Source organism: Azolla caroliniana, unplaced genomic scaffold (assembly GCF_043228905.1).
Source record: "Azolla caroliniana isolate FFs.n. ecotype wild unplaced genomic scaffold, voAzoCaro1.0.p SCAF_9, whole genome shotgun sequence".
Classification (NCBI taxonomy): domain Eukaryota; kingdom Viridiplantae; phylum Streptophyta; class Polypodiopsida; order Salviniales; family Salviniaceae; genus Azolla; species Azolla caroliniana.
In genome coordinates, this window is record NW_028230444.1 from 3,626,988 (window position 1) to 3,646,972 (window position 19,985).

At 36.6% G+C, this 19,985-nt stretch overlaps 3 protein-coding genes across 3 annotated transcripts; 2 read left to right on the top strand and 1 right to left on the bottom strand.

Moving 5' to 3' along the window:
* Positions 1–3,552: 3,552 nt before the first annotated feature.
* LOC147859917 (uncharacterized) lies at positions 3,553–8,503 on the top strand. The gene is made up of 5 exons (XM_087324855.1): positions 3,553–3,974; positions 6,697–6,811; positions 7,517–7,598; positions 8,005–8,056; positions 8,146–8,503. The coding sequence occupies exons 1-5, from the start codon at positions 3,585–3,587 to the stop codon at positions 8,206–8,208; spliced, it is 702 nt and encodes a 233-aa protein (XP_087180981.1). The 5' UTR covers positions 3,553–3,584; the 3' UTR covers positions 8,209–8,503.
* A 2,606-nt stretch (positions 8,504–11,109) lies between these two features.
* LOC147859918 (uncharacterized protein At4g28440-like) lies at positions 11,110–13,007 on the top strand. Its single transcript, XM_087324649.1, has 2 exons — positions 11,110–11,383; positions 12,781–13,007. The coding sequence occupies exons 1-2, from the start codon at positions 11,155–11,157 to the stop codon at positions 12,981–12,983; spliced, it is 432 nt and encodes a 143-aa protein (XP_087180775.1). The 5' UTR covers positions 11,110–11,154; the 3' UTR covers positions 12,984–13,007.
* A 1,316-nt stretch (positions 13,008–14,323) lies between these two features.
* On the bottom strand, positions 14,324–17,006 carry LOC147859919 (uncharacterized). The gene is made up of 2 exons (XM_087325128.1): positions 16,627–17,006; positions 14,324–16,136 (listed from the first exon to the last, which is right to left on the bottom strand). Exons 1-2 carry the CDS (start codon positions 16,831–16,833, stop codon positions 14,457–14,459), a joined length of 1,887 nt encoding a protein of 628 aa, XP_087181254.1. The 5' UTR covers positions 16,834–17,006; the 3' UTR covers positions 14,324–14,456.
* Between the last annotated feature and the right edge of the window lie 2,979 nt (positions 17,007–19,985).

Genomic DNA, 19,985 nt, shown 5'->3' on the forward strand with positions numbered 1-19,985 from the left:
TGTGTCCATTTTGAAGCGGAAGCTTGATATTGAAAATTTAAAATGTTGTCCTCAATCTTTCTTAATTCCCATTTCGCATTATGTAAAGCATTTGCTGTCCATTCACACAATGGATCCCTTTCTTGAAAATGTTGCAACGATGCCAAGGCACGATGCATACTATTAATTTTCTGTGTATATGTTTCCTTTTTCCCCTGTACCCAAGAGATTAAAAAACTACTAATATGAGATATTGCCAAGGTCACATTGTCTTCCACATTTCCAATTTGCAATAAAGTTTGTCTCCATATATACATAACTTGTTCAGTAATTATAGACTTTGTAAACAATTCTGGTGGAATTCTTATTCTCCCTTGCTGCTTATGTTTTTTCCCAACCTTAAGTTGTATTACAACTGGGGCATGATCGGAGAAAGTCGTACCTGGATAAATGCCAACACTCCCTCCTATCTCCGCAAATAAATCATCAACATAAATCCTATCAATTCTTGACAGGTTTGCCCCGTTTACTCTTCTATCAGATCTAGAAAACCGTAATGAATTATGTAGTTTTCCAAATGATGGTAAATGCCAAACATCCACCAACCTTCTACTTATAGTAAATCTTTCCCATGCAGATAATTCTAGACCATGCACTGTTACTCCACCCTCACCACTCCTATCCTCAGGGTCCTCAATCATATTAAAGTCTCCTGCTATACACCAATGATCTATAGTTGGCAATGATCTATCCAATTCAATCCACATCTTTAATCGTTCTCTAGAAGAATTAGGAGCATATAAATTCAAAACGCCAACCTTTTTATTATGAAATTCCATGATAACATATTGTGCTCTTCCCAAGAACAAATTTCCTACCTCCAACATCTTCACTTGCCATATATCCCGAATAGCCATACATAATCCACCTTTAAGTTGTGTTGATCCATATGCTGGAACCCACACCATTTCCCATTTTCCAGGCAATAATGAACCATAGACTTTAGTACGCCTTTCATTTAGGTGATGTTCTTGTAACATCACTATGTCCACTTGCCCAATTATACATTTATGTAGCTCTTGCCGAAATCTCCTTTTATATTGTTTACATAAAGATCCCCCAAGACCTTGAACATTCCAAGAAATAATCTTCATATTTACACAAATTTAGATAATAATCTTCTTTCTTTCAAATATCGATTCCTATCTTCTTGAGACATGTCTTGAGACTTAATCATTCTTCTAAAAGAGATGTGATCTTTACTAAATGCATTAGTCTGCTTATGTACTCTTTGAGAGGAAATCCTACTATCACTTCCTTGAAAATGTTGAACTAATGATTTCGTGAAAGTTCTCCAATCATTAGCATCCCTCATGAAAGGATTATGATCCTTTGACAAATTCTTGGACATGGATCTTGTCCACCTCCCTTCAAAAGAAGGCAAGAACCCAATGTCAACTATCTGATTTTTATTTTGTAATTCTCCTACAATCTCTTGTCCATCCATTGTTTCTGATGCACTGATCGGAACAATAACATTCTCATCATATAAAACCATTTCATGACTACATCCTTCATGATGTTCTTTATTATATACTTGAATGTCAAGTTTAGGATCATCTGGCCTTGATTGTATTCCATCCACAATCTCCTTGCCAGGACGCCTATTACTAGGTACATCCATATTTCCTACATCTTCAATCATTTGTGTTTGTCCGTCTTCTACGTTGGTTAACAAATTGTATATATTATCCTTAGGTTTCCATTTGATTTTATCTTGACTTGTTTTTTTTATCATGTGTCTTTTGGCAACTTGAACCCAAGTGCCGCCAACACTTGTTTGTGGCACATCATTTACAACATGTCTTGGCTCCTTTCTTGACAAGGAACATTCCTTAGCTAAATGTCCCATTCTTCTACATACAAAACATTGATTTGGTAACCCGGCATATAAAATTTTTTGTCTCTTTCCACATCCCCCAATTTCCAAACATGGTAATTTCACATATTCCGGCAACGGTTTTCCTCTAGTACATAATAACTTAACTGTTGGTATTCCAAATATTTTCCCATCTTTATTATGTATATAAGCATCTAATACAACTCCAATTAAAGCCCCTAACTGATGCAACAGATGATGACATTCCTTAGGCAATCCCGGAAAACTCGCAGTTATAACTAAAAAAACATGTTGGGTCTCTCTCATAGGATCAAAACCATGTTTCCATTCCTGAAATTTAACCCATGCTCCTCTTATATCAACAAATTTCATTGCAAGTAATACCTGGACAGATGCCTCGTCTTGAAACTCGACATGATAATAGCCTCTTCCTAAAAATTGCACATCTTCAATACGTCCAATTTCAGCCTGTAATCGAGCCTGTAGCAAGTGCCTCAACTCTTGACGATTTGGCCGAAGACCTAAAACTTGTATAATTAAAGAATTTTGTTGCAAACGGTAGATCTCTTCTCTCATTAGTACTTGTTCTTGCTCTGATAGCTGAAGCTCAACCATCAGCCCCGCAACAGGTTGAAAATCGGGAAGTGATTCACGGGATCCTCCCACTGTCGTAGCTGCCTGGGCCTTTGCCATTTCCTCAGCCATGCTCTTCTTCCTTTTTCTCTTTAGAACAAATACATTGTCATCATCAACATTTCCACCATTTGGGGGTCTTCCAAGTTCTTATTCTCAGTTGTAGACAGTATGGCGATGGTGGATGACGCGCAGAGAGTCTTGATCTGCAAAGTATTCTCGAATGGCATTTGGTTTCTTTAGAAGTTTTAGATCATGTGCACAAGAAGGTGGTCCTAAAACAAAGGAAAAAAAACATTCAAGGTGTCATTTTTCTACTATATGAACAATGAAATTTATAGGATTGCCTTTTCCACACAAAATGTGTGTTGTGTGCGCAACATCTATTTGGAGGAATATCTTTCACAATGTCATCTACACATGTTGTGATGTTTCCATTGCTAAATTTATAGGTGACAATAGTTTTTATTCAACTAATGATAAACTACATCGATGAACATAAGCTATAAACAACCCAAGAGTAATTTATTCAAAGAACATCAATGACAACAATATCCAATTATCGAGTTGGATTCACTTTTTTGACATCAATGAAATATAAAACAGCAAAATTGAACCATGATATGACAATTATACAACTAATCAAAGGCGAAGTGTGTATCAAAGTGTGATACTCATACTCCTAAACTTGTTTAGGGCAAAGTGTGCACACACACAGAAAGAGAGAGAGTTATTTCAGCGTATGTACAATCAACTTCATATTGCATGACATTAGACGTACCCATGTTATCACATGTGAGCAGTCAATCAACGATGTAAAGCTCTCTTCCTCTCTCTCTCTCTCGACACGTAATCTCTTGTTTGGTCTTATAAGGCCATGTTAGCCTCTTAAAGGATGTTATTATATATAACCATGATATGTTTCGGATAAGTTATATTTCAGGGAACAAATTGCTCACATTTTTGTTTCTTTCATTCATGATACCTCAACTACATATATGTATGTAATAATGTATGTATAAGCTAGGAGAGCGTTATTGATTATTTGTTCGTGAATCGTCCCTAAGAATCCATGGCCATGGCCATGACCATGACCATGCCCACATGGGCCATTCCTCAGATAACATTGCCATGTTCCCCTGTCGCTCTTCATCAGACCTCACACTGTCGCCATCGCCATCGCCATAGCCACCATCGTCACAACCCCCCCCCGTCAAGACATCACCACCACCATCGCTTCTTTCGTTTCTCTGCATCTCCTCTCTCAACTCCTCCTCCCACTCCCTCCTCCGATCGTTCTGACCTCTTTTATCTGGCCTCTGATCAACGGCCAGGCTTCACTATTATCGAGGAGTTTTATGCAGGTATAAACCGTCGTGACCTCGATGCTGTCCGTGACCTGATAGCAGAAGATTGTGTCTATGAAGACCTCATATTTCCACAACCTTTTGTTGGACGACAGGTTCTATCCTCTCTGTCTCTTTCAGTTAGCTATTTGTACTTCATTTATTGTTTGTTATTTTCTTCGTCTTCTCATAAATCAGGCATTAGATGATATGCCATTGGGATGTAATTTCTTTAGTGTCATAGGTCAATTGGCCTTTTGAAGATTTTGATGTGACATACTATTTATTTTCGTTTCTCTAATGTATGTGAATTTTCGACTTGCATATTGCAAATGATTGTAAAGGAACAGTTGACAAACTATTTATTTTCATTTCTCTAATGTATGTGAATCTTTGACTTGCATATTGCAAATGATTGTAAAGGAACAGTTGACAAACTATTTATTTTCATTTCTCTAATGTATGTGAATCTTTGACTTGCATATTTGCAAATGCTTGTAAAGATACAGGCAGGGGCATGTAAAAGTCTCTAACGAATTCCCATAGATTCCTAGGATTGATCTTCAGGCATGTATACCGTTTCAAAATAGCCTAGAATTACTTAAGCATCATTAGAGAACTAGGGAGTTTATGAATTGAAGCAGTATATATATTCTCTCATAGAAAATATGACTATCTAGTGACGCAATATACTTTTTTGATATACAATCTATATCCTGGAATTAATTATATTAGCCAGCATCATTCATCAGTGCACGAGGTCAAGTTACAGAGAGCTAAATACTATTAACTTCAATGCGGAACACACACTTGAGCGCCAAATTGCATAGTTTTCTGAAAGACTATTTGATAAATTGGCAGTCTATTGGTAATTATGAGAATGTGCCCCATATGTGTGGGAGTAGGGAATATGATAATGATCGTTACATCAAACTAGTTGACAGGAGCCCTGACATGCAAAAGGGAATGTAGTTAATATTACCCTTCAAATTTTAGGTTTATTGACTGGGATGATCAAGAATTTATTTGCAGTTTTGTGAAATATCACTCTTGTGAGAGGACACGGTCACTTGACAGTGTCCTGAGCAGTCAGTGCACTATATTTTTGGTTAGCTCTGAAGTGTAATAAGTAGTCCTGCTATATCAAAGGAGGACTTGGTCATCCCTTATGTCCAACTTGGATCTATTGCCTTCAAGCAGGCATGGATCTAAATTTTGTTATATAATTCATAATCTTGAAAATTTAATGGGTACTTATGACTCTCATCATGCAAGTAACCGAGGATTCCAATATTTGTGTTTCAGTCATGGCCAATAACTCTTGAAATAGGTATCACTATAGATTTAAGCTTGTTGCAAAAAAATTTAGGATCATGATTATCATTTGACATCGTCGAGTAATTGTATGGGTTCTGTGTACATGACACCAGAACACTTCTATGTATCCATGGAGTTCTGCCTCCACGTTGATATCGTTAGCCAAAGGATCCGGACCTCTGTTTACCCTATCAGTAATGAACCGGGTGAGAGTGGTCGTCAATCGCTCTCGAGCCTCTAATCTCAAAGACGAATAGAGAAGAAAAGAGATGACCGCTTGTACTAAAAAGAAAGTATACGGCACATATACTAGAGGTAGAGTGATTAGGGTTTGGTTAATTAGAGCTTAACCTTAATCAATCTTAAGCTCAAGTGAAACATTGCGGAGATGGCGTAAAGCTCTAAATAAGACTATGTGAAAGGAGAAAACCCAAGAAGGATAAAGAGTTACCAAAGTCACCAAAAGGTGACTTTTATAATTTTTTACAATGGGGTTGGGCCTCTTTCACATTAGAGTGGCCATTTGCCTTCTAGTTTTGGGTGAGATTTACTCTATCCCCATTTTTCTAGTGCTCCTTTTGAACTTCCTATGTATTCCGGTGCTTCTGGCTCTAAGCAAGACTATGTGAAAGGAGAAAACCCAAGAAGGAAGAAGAGCTACCAAAATCACCAGAAGGCGACTTTTATAACTTCTTACAATGGGCTTGGGCCGCTTTCGCATTAGAGTGGCCATTTGCCTTCTAGTTTTGGGTAAGAGTTATGCTATCCCCCTTTTTTCTAGTGTTCCTTTTGAGCTTCCTACGTATTCCGGTGCAGATGTCTTCCTGGTTCTTGTCCTGGATGGCAAATACTTAACAATAATTCTACTATTTCTGTTTCAATATATGGTAAATAACTCTAGATATAGGTATAGAGTTAAATTTAACTTGACTATGATGCTCAATCATTCGGGAAACGTCATATTAAATGATTCTAGGACCTCGATTAGTGTCCTTGAGCGTCTTCATTGGTTTCCAAGAAATATGAATCCATTCCGTGAGTTATTTGTATGTTATCAATAATGCCCGTAATAGTGCCACTGCCTATGATGTATATTGGCTAAACCCTTTGTAAAGTATTGTGAATTTTGTTTGGAGTTCGGTTATCCAGAGGTTCTGCTATTTGCGTGAAAAATCTTTTTAGTTCAATGAAGTTGATATTAATGATGTAAACATCAATTCTATGTTTCCAACAAGCTTCACTGGCTTCACTGGAATTCAGTGCATTATTTAAAATTCTGTGGAAATCTAAATCTGTCTATTTTATAAAAACATAAAAGTATTCTATCTTTCTTGATTATTGATATACATTCCACATAGACAGCCAACAAGCCATGAAGAAAAAATAAATGTGATGCTTAATCTAGATTTGTGTGAGAGTTTATAATTTCAAAAATACATCGAGAATTTTCATCTTCACTATTTTTATTCCTCTTATTAGATTCATGTAACCCTAAAGAACAAATTGCGCTTTTTTTTGCAGGCAATTCTTGAATTTTTCAGTAAATTTACTGGAGCTATTGGCTCAGAGTTACAATTTGCAATTGATGAAATAAGCAAAAACGATCCTTTATGTATTGGTGTAACTTGGCATCTTGGTGCGTAGTCATAACCTTGATGTATATTTTATAGCACATTATCAAGTTGCCACTTAAGTATGCTATTATTCCCAAAAAACCACTCAACTTCAGGATATTTGCAAATGCCACACTTTTTGGAATTTTGTGAAGTTGGGGACTTGTGGCATGTTATAAATAATAAGGCATGGGCCTCATTTGTAGATAGTTAAGGCTTTTGCAGATAATATGCTAGTATTTGAGTGAATTTCATATATGCCATATAGTCCAGGAAATGTTGAGCTAGGGGTGCTCACATAACAATCTTAACATGTAGACAATGAAGATAAATATCATATTGACGCCACTTAAGAGGGTAAAGTAGCCCAGGAATGATGGATAAGTGAGCTCATATAGCATCTTGGGTTCCAAGAATGAATCTACATAGAGTTCCTATATGGATCCTAAGTTTATGCTGGATATGAATGATATGGTTTCACTGTGTCACAGTGTTACAGTGCTATGTATCATTTAAGACCCCAATGACTTCCTTATGATAGTCTCTTTGGGCATCAAAGTTACCTTTGCATCAGAACCATGATGACGATTAGTTGGTGGTTGATCAGAATTCTACAGACCATTGATTCTGAATCATCCAAGTGCATCTGTATGCTGAATTTAGCTTTTATTATAGTTTTGAAGAATTGTTCTTGGCAATATTTCCATGCTGATGTGTCAAATTTGTAGAGTGGAAGGGGAAGCCGTTCCCATTCAGCAAAGGATGTAGTTTTTACCGCCTTACAACCTCTAATGGAAAGCAACAAATAGTGTAAGAAGAAATTGATATAGTTCGTTTTTGGCTGTTTTTTAAAATGAATTTTCTTCCCTTGAAAAACAGTGTGAATTGTGTGAATGTTGAGATCAAGTTTGCTTGGAGACCACCTAATGTGATTATTCAGACATGTAGATATATAATATTCATACTTACAAGTTCTAAACGTTTCTTGTGAAGTTAATCTTATTTAAAGGGAGTTATCTAGTTTGTAAGTTTGGCCTCACTTATTTGCATGCATGTACACTTAATTTTATAAACCCAGATGATTTTGGGATCTTATAAAAGAATATATGGGTTCTTTTCCTCTGGAAGAATTAGTTCTGCACTATGAGGAATAAATAGATAGTTAAACATTTTCTAGTAGATTCACATTTATTTGTGAATTATTTTGGAAATGCAGCTATGGAAGGGATAGTGTGGAGCCAACAATTAAGCCAGGCAATGCTGCTTTGGTATGTAGTGAGTATTAATGAGTTTTAAACTTTTTATTTTATCTCAGGTATCTTATTGTATAATATCCTCATTTTTTGAGGTTGAACAGGTTGCCATTGAAGCTATAGGTGCACTTTTTAAGATATTCCCGGGATTGGTGGACCGTTTCTGAGGTTGAGAAGACTTGTTGAGGGAATCCAGTTAAATTTTTCATTTTGATGTTTCGATGCTGGCATGAATGGAAAAAAAGATTGAAATCCAGATTGAATAATTTAAAGCTGTATATATAGATTGAAGCGCTACTACACCATGTTTGGCCAGGGCACGTGTTGCTACATGAACATATTATGTTCGAAAGAAACATTGAAATGCCTTTGTAAAGAAGGAAAACTCTTTCAGACCATTGAATCAGAGATTCAAACATTTGTACCAATCTACTATGTTTTAAACAGTTTGTTACCCACCTAGTGCCGTCCTATCAAGTACACCAATCTGACGACATTTGCAGGCAGTTGAATCCAAGCATTTGCAGACCATTGTCTTCCTATTAGAGAATTTCAAAGATTTTAATTGTTATAATGAATTGATGAATCAAAATTTCTCTATAGGTCATTGTAATGAACTGTTTATTATCACCACTCATGCAATTCCCTTGATTTGGGCCAGCAAATTAAGATTCTAATTCAAGATGGAAAATAGATAATATAACTTTTTTCCCTCAATTAGGACATGATTGTTTTCCCTTTGGAAGCATAATCAATAGATTAGTCCTAATCTGAACAACTAGGGCAAGGTCATTGTCTAATTAAAGAGTAGCTAGAAATGAAGCTTATAATTGTCAAAATATTTTCCTAATGATTGTAAATAATCTTGTTAATGTAACACAAATATTTGAAGGTTTAATCTTAATTTCTATGGGATACGAGCATCAACTCTACCAAACTTTGTCAATTGGTTGCTCACAATGTGTGTTTGCTAAGTTATCATCTCTAATAAAAATGTTTGATGAGGCCTAGGGACAATCAAAGTTGTAGTCCAAATGTCAAAGATATTGAAAGTTTATAACATCCTCTTGAACTCTTTTACTACTAAGATTATGCATGTGAGCTCACCCATTCAGGATGATGATCCAACATTTATAAAGGAGTTGGGGACTTGCTTTAATCCTATTCAGAATCATTGTGAATTGAACAATTGTGCCACTAGCTTTGTGGCAATTTTTTTTTAGGAATTCACTAAAATTAGATTCAACAAGTAACTTTATTCAAGATACAATGTCAACAAGTGACCTTATTCAAGATACAAATGATTGTGAATTGAACAATTGTGTCACTAGCTTTGCGACATTTTTTTCATAGGAATTCACTAAAACTAGGTATATACCAACATTGCTCAACAAGTGACTTTATTCAAGATACAAATGATCTAGGTTAGGCTACAGTGGTTCGAGACATACTCATGTGGTTACAAGGATTCAAACCCCATGTCATTCCTCCTTATTATGTCTCTCATGTGGTTACAAGGATTCAAACCCCATGTCATTCCTCCTTATTGTTCGGTCTTGGTCACATTTGAACTCCCAATAGAGAGGATACAATGGATCGAGACATGCTCATGTGGTGTACAAGGATTCAAACCCCATGTCATTCCTCTTCATTGTTGGGTCTTGGTCACATTTGAACTCGCAATAGAGAGGATACAATGGTTCGAGACATGCTCATGTGGTGTACAAGGATTCAAATCCCATGTCATTCCTCCCCATTGTTCCGTCTTGGTCACATTTGAACTCGCAATAGAGAGGATACAATCTAGGTTCGAGACATGCTCATGTGGTTACAAGGAGCAATTCAAACCCCATGTAATGTTTGGTCTTAAGTCACATTTGAATTGGCAACCTTCAGAACAAATTCATTAAACAGTTGAGCTAACCAAATAGTTTGGCTAATACACTCCTGTAATAATCTCTATAGGTAATGTTATGTTATGTACTATGTATGTATATAGGCTAGGGTGGCATAAAATCAAATGATGATGGTGATGAATGCGTAATAATATGGCCGGCCATCGCCATCACCACCACCACCACCATTCGGAATGATTGGATGGATGGATCATTCATGGCGATGTGGGCCTCTCACTCACTGCTACTGCAGGCGCTGAAATAACTGCTTCCCCCCCCCCCCCAAATTCCTTCTTCGACCTCCTCCTCGCCTGCCTGCCATTGTTCACCTTATCTGCGTAATCCCCATCCATCCACTCCCCAGGTATCATTGCGCTTTGCATCCAGCGATTTTTTTAGATTAGTTTCTTTTTTCTTTTGAATTTCTTTGATAGAGCGAGCGTATGCTCTCACATCATCTGCGTAATCCCCAACCATCCACTCCCCAGGTATCATTGCGCTTTCCATCCAGCGGTTTTTTAGTTTAGTTTCTTTTTTCTTTTGAATTTCTTTGATAGAGCGAGCGTGTATGCCTTAGTCGATCGGCTGTCGTTCGATGCTTTCCACAGAAGTTGATCCTTTCCACAGAAGAAAATCTTGCCAGATTTGTATAACCCAGAGCTGCTATATCCAGCCTTCATTTTGTTTTGTTATTGACTGGAAGCGCTTGATACGGTCATAAGACATGGTTTTGTAGCGATTATCACTCTTAACCTCATGTACTTAGTTTTCTTCTTCTTTCCTAGTATTGACATGTTCTCTCTCAGTAGCATGTTCTTAAGGAGGTTTTGGATATACCCTCATCTTTCTTTCTGTACCGAAATTACATGCTCTTTCCATGTGGAAGTCTTGTCATTTCTCTTCGCTAATGGTCTGTTTTCATCCCCAGACATATGTATCCTTTGTACTCTCTTACATCAGTTCCTCATACTTCCACTAAATAATCTTGCATGCACTTAGGAAGAACCACGAGCTTTCATCGGCAGGAAGCGTTTGATCTCGCAGTTTCCTGTTTGCTAATTCTATTTTGTTTTTGATAACATAGCCTTTAATTCTCATGCGCAAATTGATGTCTTCGACAGGTATCTCGAGTTTTGCTCATCACAGACAAAATAACTAACGGTGGTAAATTAAAGTTTTGCTACATCTCATTCAGTAGCATACCTTCTCTACGCTTTCATGGCTACCCAGAATACTTCGACCAAGCTCAGAAAGCCAGTGTTTGTGAAAGTTGAGCAGTTGCAACCTGGCACATCTGGTCACACACTTGTCGTAAAGGTCGTGAGTTCAAATCCTATTACACAAAGAAAAAGGAATGATGTAAATTACGCCAGGAGTGCGCGTATTGCAGAGTGTTTGGTTGGGGATGAAACGGGGGCTATTATATTCACGGCTCGAAATCAACAAGGTAATGCTTTTAGTTCGCCGCTTCTAACGAACCAAGTGCATGAATTTTAATTTCACATCGGCATTGGAATACAACTTCCGTTGTGTGAATGTAGTGTCTTCCTCATGGAAAGGTTTGTGAGCTTAAGAGTAGGATCGCCTATGAGAATTATTATTATAAATGTCGAGATGATCTATACCGGTATTGTGAAATCTTGAGAAAACCCTTTCTGGTTTCGGCACTCGCTGTTGCATCGTGTGTGAAATCCAGAATTGTCTTAAAGAACAAACAAATCTTGGGAGGAATCGTTGTGCAAATGTGATAAATTATGTAACTGGGAAGGAAATTTGTCGGAATTGTTCGTCAAAATGATCTATAATTAGTAAGGAAACTTTAACTGTTTGACTGAAGTTAGAGATTGTTCTTTCTTTGGTTTATTTCTAGTAAATCATAAGTCTCGGAATTATTGTGCGAGTGCTAAGCACAGATAGATCATTATCTGTGGCTAACACTGTAACTTGAAGAGAGCCTGCTATTGTTTGCCTGGTGTTGACACATGATTTTGCACCAATGTGTGAAGGTTTATTATGTAACTGATGGTAATGTTTGCTATTCTTTCTGTGTATGAAAGCAAAAAGAATACAGAGCCTTTTGTTGTATAAGTCTATAAATGCTAAAAGGTATGAGGAAGGCCTTGTGTCACCGTAATGTTTAAATTGATGTGGATTCTTGCTGTTGCGTTAAAGAATGGCTGTTGAAACAATCTTCAAACTATGGAAGTTTGAAGAAGCTAGTGAGAAATGGTTGTTGATTGAAATTGCAAAATGACTGTTATTTTATAAGAATGACCGTTTGCTGTTGTGTCTGTCTATCAATGTGAAAGCAATATGAGGAAGACCTTGTGCTGCATTATTGTTCAAATTGATGTTAATGCCTGCTACGGCGTCAACATATGACAGCTTAAATAATCTTTAAACTACTGAAGAAACTAGTGAGGATTTGTTGTTTATTGATATCTCAAAATGATCTGTAATATATAAGAATGCCTGAAGGAATTCTCCATGAATTCTGAATTCTGATTTGTAATGTTGAGATTGGAAAGCTAGAATGTATAAGTTTACCACAGCTACTAAATTCTGGCATTTTTTTTATCATTGCTAGAGGATAGGTTGAAACCTACGATTACTATCATACTGAAATTTCCATATCGGTATGATTGTAGCAGTATTTGTGAATTAATGATGATTGTCAGTCAAGTAATCTCTTATAATTAGTGTTACAGTGTTGTTGGTTTATGGATGATATGTTTACATGTGCACTCACATTACATGTATGCATGTTATGTTTGGACTATTGTTACAATGTGTAAAACAGCTGCGATCTCTTAACAAACTTCTGTAAGATTGCCTCTTTGCTAGTGGATATGATGAAGACTGGGGTGACGGTTATTCTTCGAAATGCTAAAATTGATATGTTCAAGGGATGCATGCGTCTGGCGGTGGACAAATGGGGACGAGTGGAAGAAACAGAATCGGCTACTTTTGCTGTGAAAAATGAGGATGCTAGTAATCTCTCCTTGGTTGAATATGAGTTGGTCAGTGTTGTGGATGTCCATCGCTGAATTCCATAGCACAAGAAAATAGGATTTTTGGTAAATTTTATGCTCTTTATTATTCTATCCTGTTTTCCTTCCAATTCTTTCTGTATGATTAGATTTTAGAGCAACCGTTTGTAGTTAAAAACCATTGATTTTATTGTGCGACAGGCGGTTCTCTCCTCAAGAGAAGGAGAAATATTACCGACAAATGAACTTCTTTTTGTGAGTAAAGTGTCTTCACACTCAACTGCGACCAAGAACTGTGGTCTTCATGCTGTGTATATCTTGCAAAACTGTGCAGAAATCAAAATCAGTCCTGGCGAAAGGTCAGCACCTTAGTAGATTATTGGAAATTTTGGAGAAAGTGTCGATCATAGCTCTAAATCACGTCGAAGAGGCTCTGCTGACAAACTTTAGCACTATGCGTTGCTATAGACATAGCTCTCGTTATGCTGTATAGATAGATGTGCATATACCTCTGCCTCAAGGGATTGACTGGTTTTTTGGCCTAGCTATATCTATCTATGTACGTGTAATCCGAGTTCTTGGAATTGAGGGATTTATTTGTTTCGCTATATCTATTATGCAAAACGTTTGAGCAGAGAGTTCTCATTTTACTCTCAAACTTCTGTTAAAGCTATCAAGGAAGTTCTCATCATACAATAATTACTCTCAAACTTCTGTTAAAGCCATCAAGTTCTTGCGTAGAGTTTGATACAACTTGATTTTTTCCTTTTCTTCTAACAAACTTTAAGAAAATGTCACGTTTTTGAAGGTATCAGCGTAACAGAACGGTAGTTCAGCCGTTCAGCTGGATCCTTTTGTTAGAGTAAATGTGAATAGTTGAAGAAAAAGAAAATTCAAGTGAACGAAATGCCAATAACGCATTATTACTTCATCCTTTCCCTCAACAGTCATTTCACTAATATGGTTGTGTTGATTCAAATGAAGAGTAGATGGAGGTATACATTTGAAATAGAAATCTAGTAACAGGATCACTGCTGAGTATAGTAATGGAAGTATGCACATTTTGCGTGCACAAAATGGAATAATCTTGCTTATTTGCACAATCTCTTACCCTCTATGTGGATAATCATGAATCCCCAATTTTTTCAACTTGGTCTATATATGTTCACTAATGATAGAAGAATAAAACATTAAGAATTGACACCTACAATGTTGATTTTCATTACAATATGTTGATGATAAATCTGCAAGGTCCAATCAAATGTGATGTGTCAGCATCTGCATGTTAGTGGAGATGGCTAGTGAGGTGGTGAAGTTAAGAAGAATAAGTTTAAATAACTATGTATACAATTTTTTTAAAATAGCGACTTTAACAACATTGCTGGTAAAATGTTCTTTGGTTTGTGACTATGGTAGCATCATTCTCAATTCATCTAAGGTTATGCTCGGTACAATCAATGAGCGTTGAAATGGGAGCTACTGATGCAGCAACTGTGGATCGCATTCATTACCATCAGAAGGAATCACAGTTCAGTGCTGCTCACTCTTAAGGAAAATATCATCATGCTCTTCAACAATATGTCCATCAGCCTTCTGATCACACTTTATCTCAGTTTGATTCTTAGCTCCACAGCCTCCACCAAAGTTTTCTAACTTCTCATTTTGTACACTGAAACATTGGTCAGTATCAAGCCTTCCAGATACATTGATGTCATGCCAAACCTCTTTTTTACCAAGAGTCTTAGTAGAGTCAATATTCACAGACTTTATTTCATCTATTGATTTGCCAAACTCGATTTCTTTAGTAACATTAGCCTCATTTAAAATCCATTCAGAGTGTCTGAAATTTGTTGCTGTCTCAGAAACAATTCTATCATGATTTTGAGTTTCAGAAGTCATAGCCTTTTCTTCAGTATTGTGCGGTTCAGTCATCTTCTGATCAGATTCAAGGTCATTATCAGTTCGCACCAGATCACTTTGAGACTCATGACACAATTTAGAAGATTCGAATTCTTTTTCAATCTTCTGACACTGAACCAAATTGACGATCTTTTGAGATTCAAGTCCATCAGCAATCAAGGGTTCAGAGCCAAGTTCATTAGTATTCATGGCATGAGAAATTGCCTGACCAGGTGCAATAATGCCACTATCATCAATAGATTTGTCAGACCCATCATATATTGGCTTCTCACCTGAATCTTTCTTATAAGCTCCTAGCATATTAAGACAGTCTGATCCAGAAAGAGTGACACTCTGTTCTGTCTCGGAGAAATAGCTAGTATTAACGTATTCAGCATGCTGGATGTTTTTCATCACATCATTAACAGCAATATCTTCAGCATACTCTGTCATGTGATACTCTACAGGAGGTGAGACACCTTTTACATTCCCATTTTCAACATTGGATAACTGAATAGAAGCTTCTGTAAACATGTGCTTCATCCCCAGATGAATAGCAGAGATATCATCAGCATATGCTTCGGGATGATCTTCTACAAGAGGAGGAACATCTTTCACATCCTCTTGTTTAACATCAAAATGGAATTCTGATGACACTTCAATAAACTTTGGGTCTGAGCCATTTGGTTCAGAAGGTTGAACAAATGAAGAAACGATGGTTTCAGAAACTTTTCTTGGTTTGGACTCAGTGACGGATATGGGCAGCTGCTCAGAGGTAACAGCTTGGAACATTTTATCCTTCTCTGGATTATTAAAAATATTCCCCGTATCTATTGTTACGCGTGGAACATTCATGATACTTGTAAATTGGTCTGGTGTATCTTTCTTGGGCTCAGAGATAGTATGTGGGTGTGTCTTAAGGTTCTTTTGGTCATCAGAAGCCTCCTCCATATCTGTGTTTTCACTTTGAACATCTCCAAGCTGCTCTCTCTTGGGCTCGACTGTTGCGACCTTCTCAGGGTTCTCCATATCTGTCTTTACCATTGAAACATGTTGTATTTTCTCCTTTTCTGACTCATAGATAGTACCTTGGAGTGTTCTAAACTTCTCTGGATTGTGATCAGCCTCCTCCATCACTGTGTTACTATTTGAAAATTGCTCTGGTTTCTCTTTTTCTTCTTCTTTCAAGGATTTGAGTCCTTTGATATCGAGATTATTGAATTCTTGAACATCTTTCCAGTCAAGTGGATGTTGCATTAATTGTTGCAGAGTTCCCACATTGCTGATGATTTCACGCTCTTCTCTTGCATGCTACAGAAACAAAGTAAATGTAGTTATAAAGACACAAACATCCTCAAGCTAAATTAATTAGAGAGAGCATGAAAGTTGAGTGTGTGCTCAGGCATATGCAAACGTTGAGGAAAAGTCTGGGCTTCTAACTTGAGGGTTACAGTTTAGAATGGACATAAAAACATACAAACATTAACGAAGAACTGAAGTTTTAAAGGTGGTTCTGCAAAATTCAATGAGAAGGTACAGTTTTTTAAAGCACCTGCATTTGCAAGTAACTCGCCTTGCATTTTAGGGAAGACTTTTAGTGTGTACTTCAGCAAAATGAAGAAACTGACGGAAAGCGAAGGTTTTACATTTAGGATTAGGGTTTTTAATGTAAGCACACCCAAGAATGAATGAAAACACCAAGGTTTTCTATTAAGGGTTAGGGTTTACAGTCTGTTTAAATTTTAGTTGTTTTGTGGGCGCGTATGCATGTGTTTGTGTGTGTGAGAGAGAGATTGCAAACCTGAACAAATAAGCTTTTCAGACTCCTGCTTCTATTTTGTTTCATCTTGTTCTTGTCAGAGAAGGCTACTTCAGCCTTGCCTTCAGCTCCTTTTTCTTCTTCACCATAATCGTCATCACCACCTTCTTCTTCTTCTGGCTTAGAGATGGGTGGTGGCTCCTTGTGATCATGCTCATTTGTCAGAGGCTTACTAGAACACCCACCCATGCTTCCTCAGCTAGATAAACAAAATGCTCCACTAATCAAATTACCCTAAAGCTCTTAATATCGAATCTAAACTCTGTGTTTTCTTTTCCTCTTCACAAGACCCAATGATACAAAGAGAAATGCAAAAAACAAACAAACTACAAATCTCTGCTTTTGATGCTTTTGCCTTCCTCTTCTACTCTTTTTCTTTGCCTCGTCAAGCATATATGTATATATTAATATGTGTGTGTAATACATATATGGAAAATGAAATAGGGGTTTTGGAACCTTTCATTTTCTTTCTTTGTGTGGGAAAAGGAAGGAAACAAAATAGAATAGCAATGGGGGTCACAAAAGGGCAAAGTGGTGGTCACTCATTCATTCCCTTTGACACTTGTAAGAGTACAATGTTCTTTGTTTAGTATATGTCTCTCTCAAGCCAAGAAAACCTCAAGAAGATACATGTGATTGGATTCCAAATGTCACATCATTTTGACACACGATTTGTAGTAGTGTGCACTCTTTGCTCTCTGCACACACCCCATTTTCCATTCCCCTATAGTTGAGTATCTGTGTTGGTTTTCGAGATCCACGAGAGAACCACGCGTTCCGAAATGCTCTGGAGCCTATCTCGTGGATCAATTGTAAAATTGATGTATTACTTCAATTTTTGCAACATGGCTTTTGTTTAGGCATATGGCTGACCCATACACAAGTTGCATATTTTTAATCAACAAAGCCATGTGCATGTGGCACAAAGCAAACCCACAAACTACGTAAACTATATATGCAACTACATATGTCTTTAGTTTAATCAATCATTTTGAATGTTTCTTGAAGGCTAAGGGTGGGTTGAATTATCCAGGCATTTTCTTCTAGCTTCAAAGAAAACATCCTAGCTTTGGAAGCTTCCATGAGACCACGTCTATAACATCAACTCCAAATAGGGATAATATAAACGAGAAAGAAAAACATTTTTTAATTTTTATTAGGAAATGAGTAATTGATAATTCAGCTTCTTTATTGTAGACTATATGGAACCAAAGTAGACCAAACACCTAACATGGACCATTGACGATTACAAAATCATGTATATGGAGTGACTATATTCACTTCTTGTAAATGGTCTTAATATTCACAAGTTACTTTAGCATGGAAAGATAAGGGACGAAGAGCATTGGTATCACACCAAGATTAATTTCGACATGCCCTTGAATTGTCAATTGTGAAAGGACATATGTACTTTGTATGTTAACCATGTCCATACAACATAATTCAACACATACTCTTCTTATGTTTTATTTGACAAATCACAAATCATACAGAAAGAATCATAAGGCTCCTCGTGCATGGGATCATTGACCCCCCCCCGCCCCACCCCCCCCCCCCCAAAAAAAAAAAAACTAAATTGTCTCAATAGGTTTAATACTCTATTCTTGGACAAGTCGAAGAACTAGGCCACATTTGGAATTCTTAGAGAACTTTTGTATAGGCCAATACAATGCCTAGAGTGTAGCGAAATAATAGAAGTGCACAAATTCTATGTTTAAAAGAAACAAAGAGGGGCAAAAACATGAGAGAAAGTGTCAGCCATGCGAGAATGTGAATGAAAATCAAATTGTGTGTCAATGCTATATGTAAGAGATTGAAAATTAGAATGCTTATGATTTATATGTAAGTGGAAGAAATGATGATAGAAAGAAAGATGCATTAAGATCTCTTACGTAAATACCAAAAGTAGCCATGGAGAAGATATGGCAGTTGGATGTTTGTGTCATACATAACAATAATGAAATGTAAGGGGTTTCCTTTAAGCATCATTAAATCTTGCATGGTTGACGAGAGGAAAGGGGCGGGATAGTGGCGAGTGGTCGACATTTCTATAAAATCAAATTGCTCTTAAGCTCGTTTTATCCTCTTTGTGATTGTGATTAAACCACCAAATTAAGATTTTACTTTAATATATCATTTTTGAACAACATTGAAAGGGATAAGTGTGCCAAAATTTTCTTGTAAAAATCTATTGCACATTTGTAACATAACGTTACCACAAACTTTTACATTATTAATGGCATGTATATTGTAATAAATGGTTCAATGATCCAAGAGATATGTGCAATGTAGATTTTGACACATGCATACTTCATTCAAATTGATGTGCTACTCAATGCTCATGTGGATGATTTAATTTATCTTAGGTACATGACAATAAATTATGTCCCACAATTCACCCTTCGCCCAATGGAGGTGCTAAAATATGTAGCAATTTTGTACACTATCTTTGTGGTTTCTCAAATGAACTTGAACTTGTCATTGTATCTTGAGTATTGACTTATGATGTAGGAGACATCCTCTTTTTATGAAAATGCAAAAGTGATTGTTTTTAAAGTGTTGTATGAATCAAATCTTAACCCTTCAATCATCCAATGTTATTTTTGAGAATATTGGAAGTTAAGATAGAGCACTATATTTTGTATGTCACCTTTAAGCATGACCTAAATGATGGTCTTATATAATCTATAAAATAGTTTGATTGTAAAAGAAAAATATTTATACGCAATGATTCTTTGATAGAACCTTCTATGTACTTGCTCTGTAGCTTGTTAAAAAATGATTTTGTTACGATATTCTGGTTCTTCCTTAAGAAACCTTGTGATTAGACCCTCATGCAATGTTTTCGATAGATTCGAGTTTTGCTTCATTGATGAAAGGAAATAAATAATGGTCTAGTAAGAAGTTTGACATAATGGATATCGCGTTCATGTTTGGAGGAGCACGAGGCAAAATAAAATATTTATATACAATGATTCTTTCAGAAGACCTTCTACTTCCTATGTACCTTGATAAAAAATGATATGGAAAATGATTCTTTTTCATTATGGATATCGCCTTCATGTTTGGAGGAGCACGAGGCAAAATAAAATATTAATATGCAATGATTCTTGCAGAAGACCTTCTACTTGCCACGATAAAAAATGATTCTTTTTCTAAAGGTCATGAACATTGACTGATACACATCCGAAATAGTATTTTCTTCCTTGTGAAATCTTGTTTGTGTGTCTGTCCTTGCAATGTTTCATAATAGAATTCTAAGTGCGGTCTATCGATGAAAGAAATTAAGTAATGATTGAATAAGAAGTTTTGTATGTAGGATATCCCTTCAATGTCTAGCC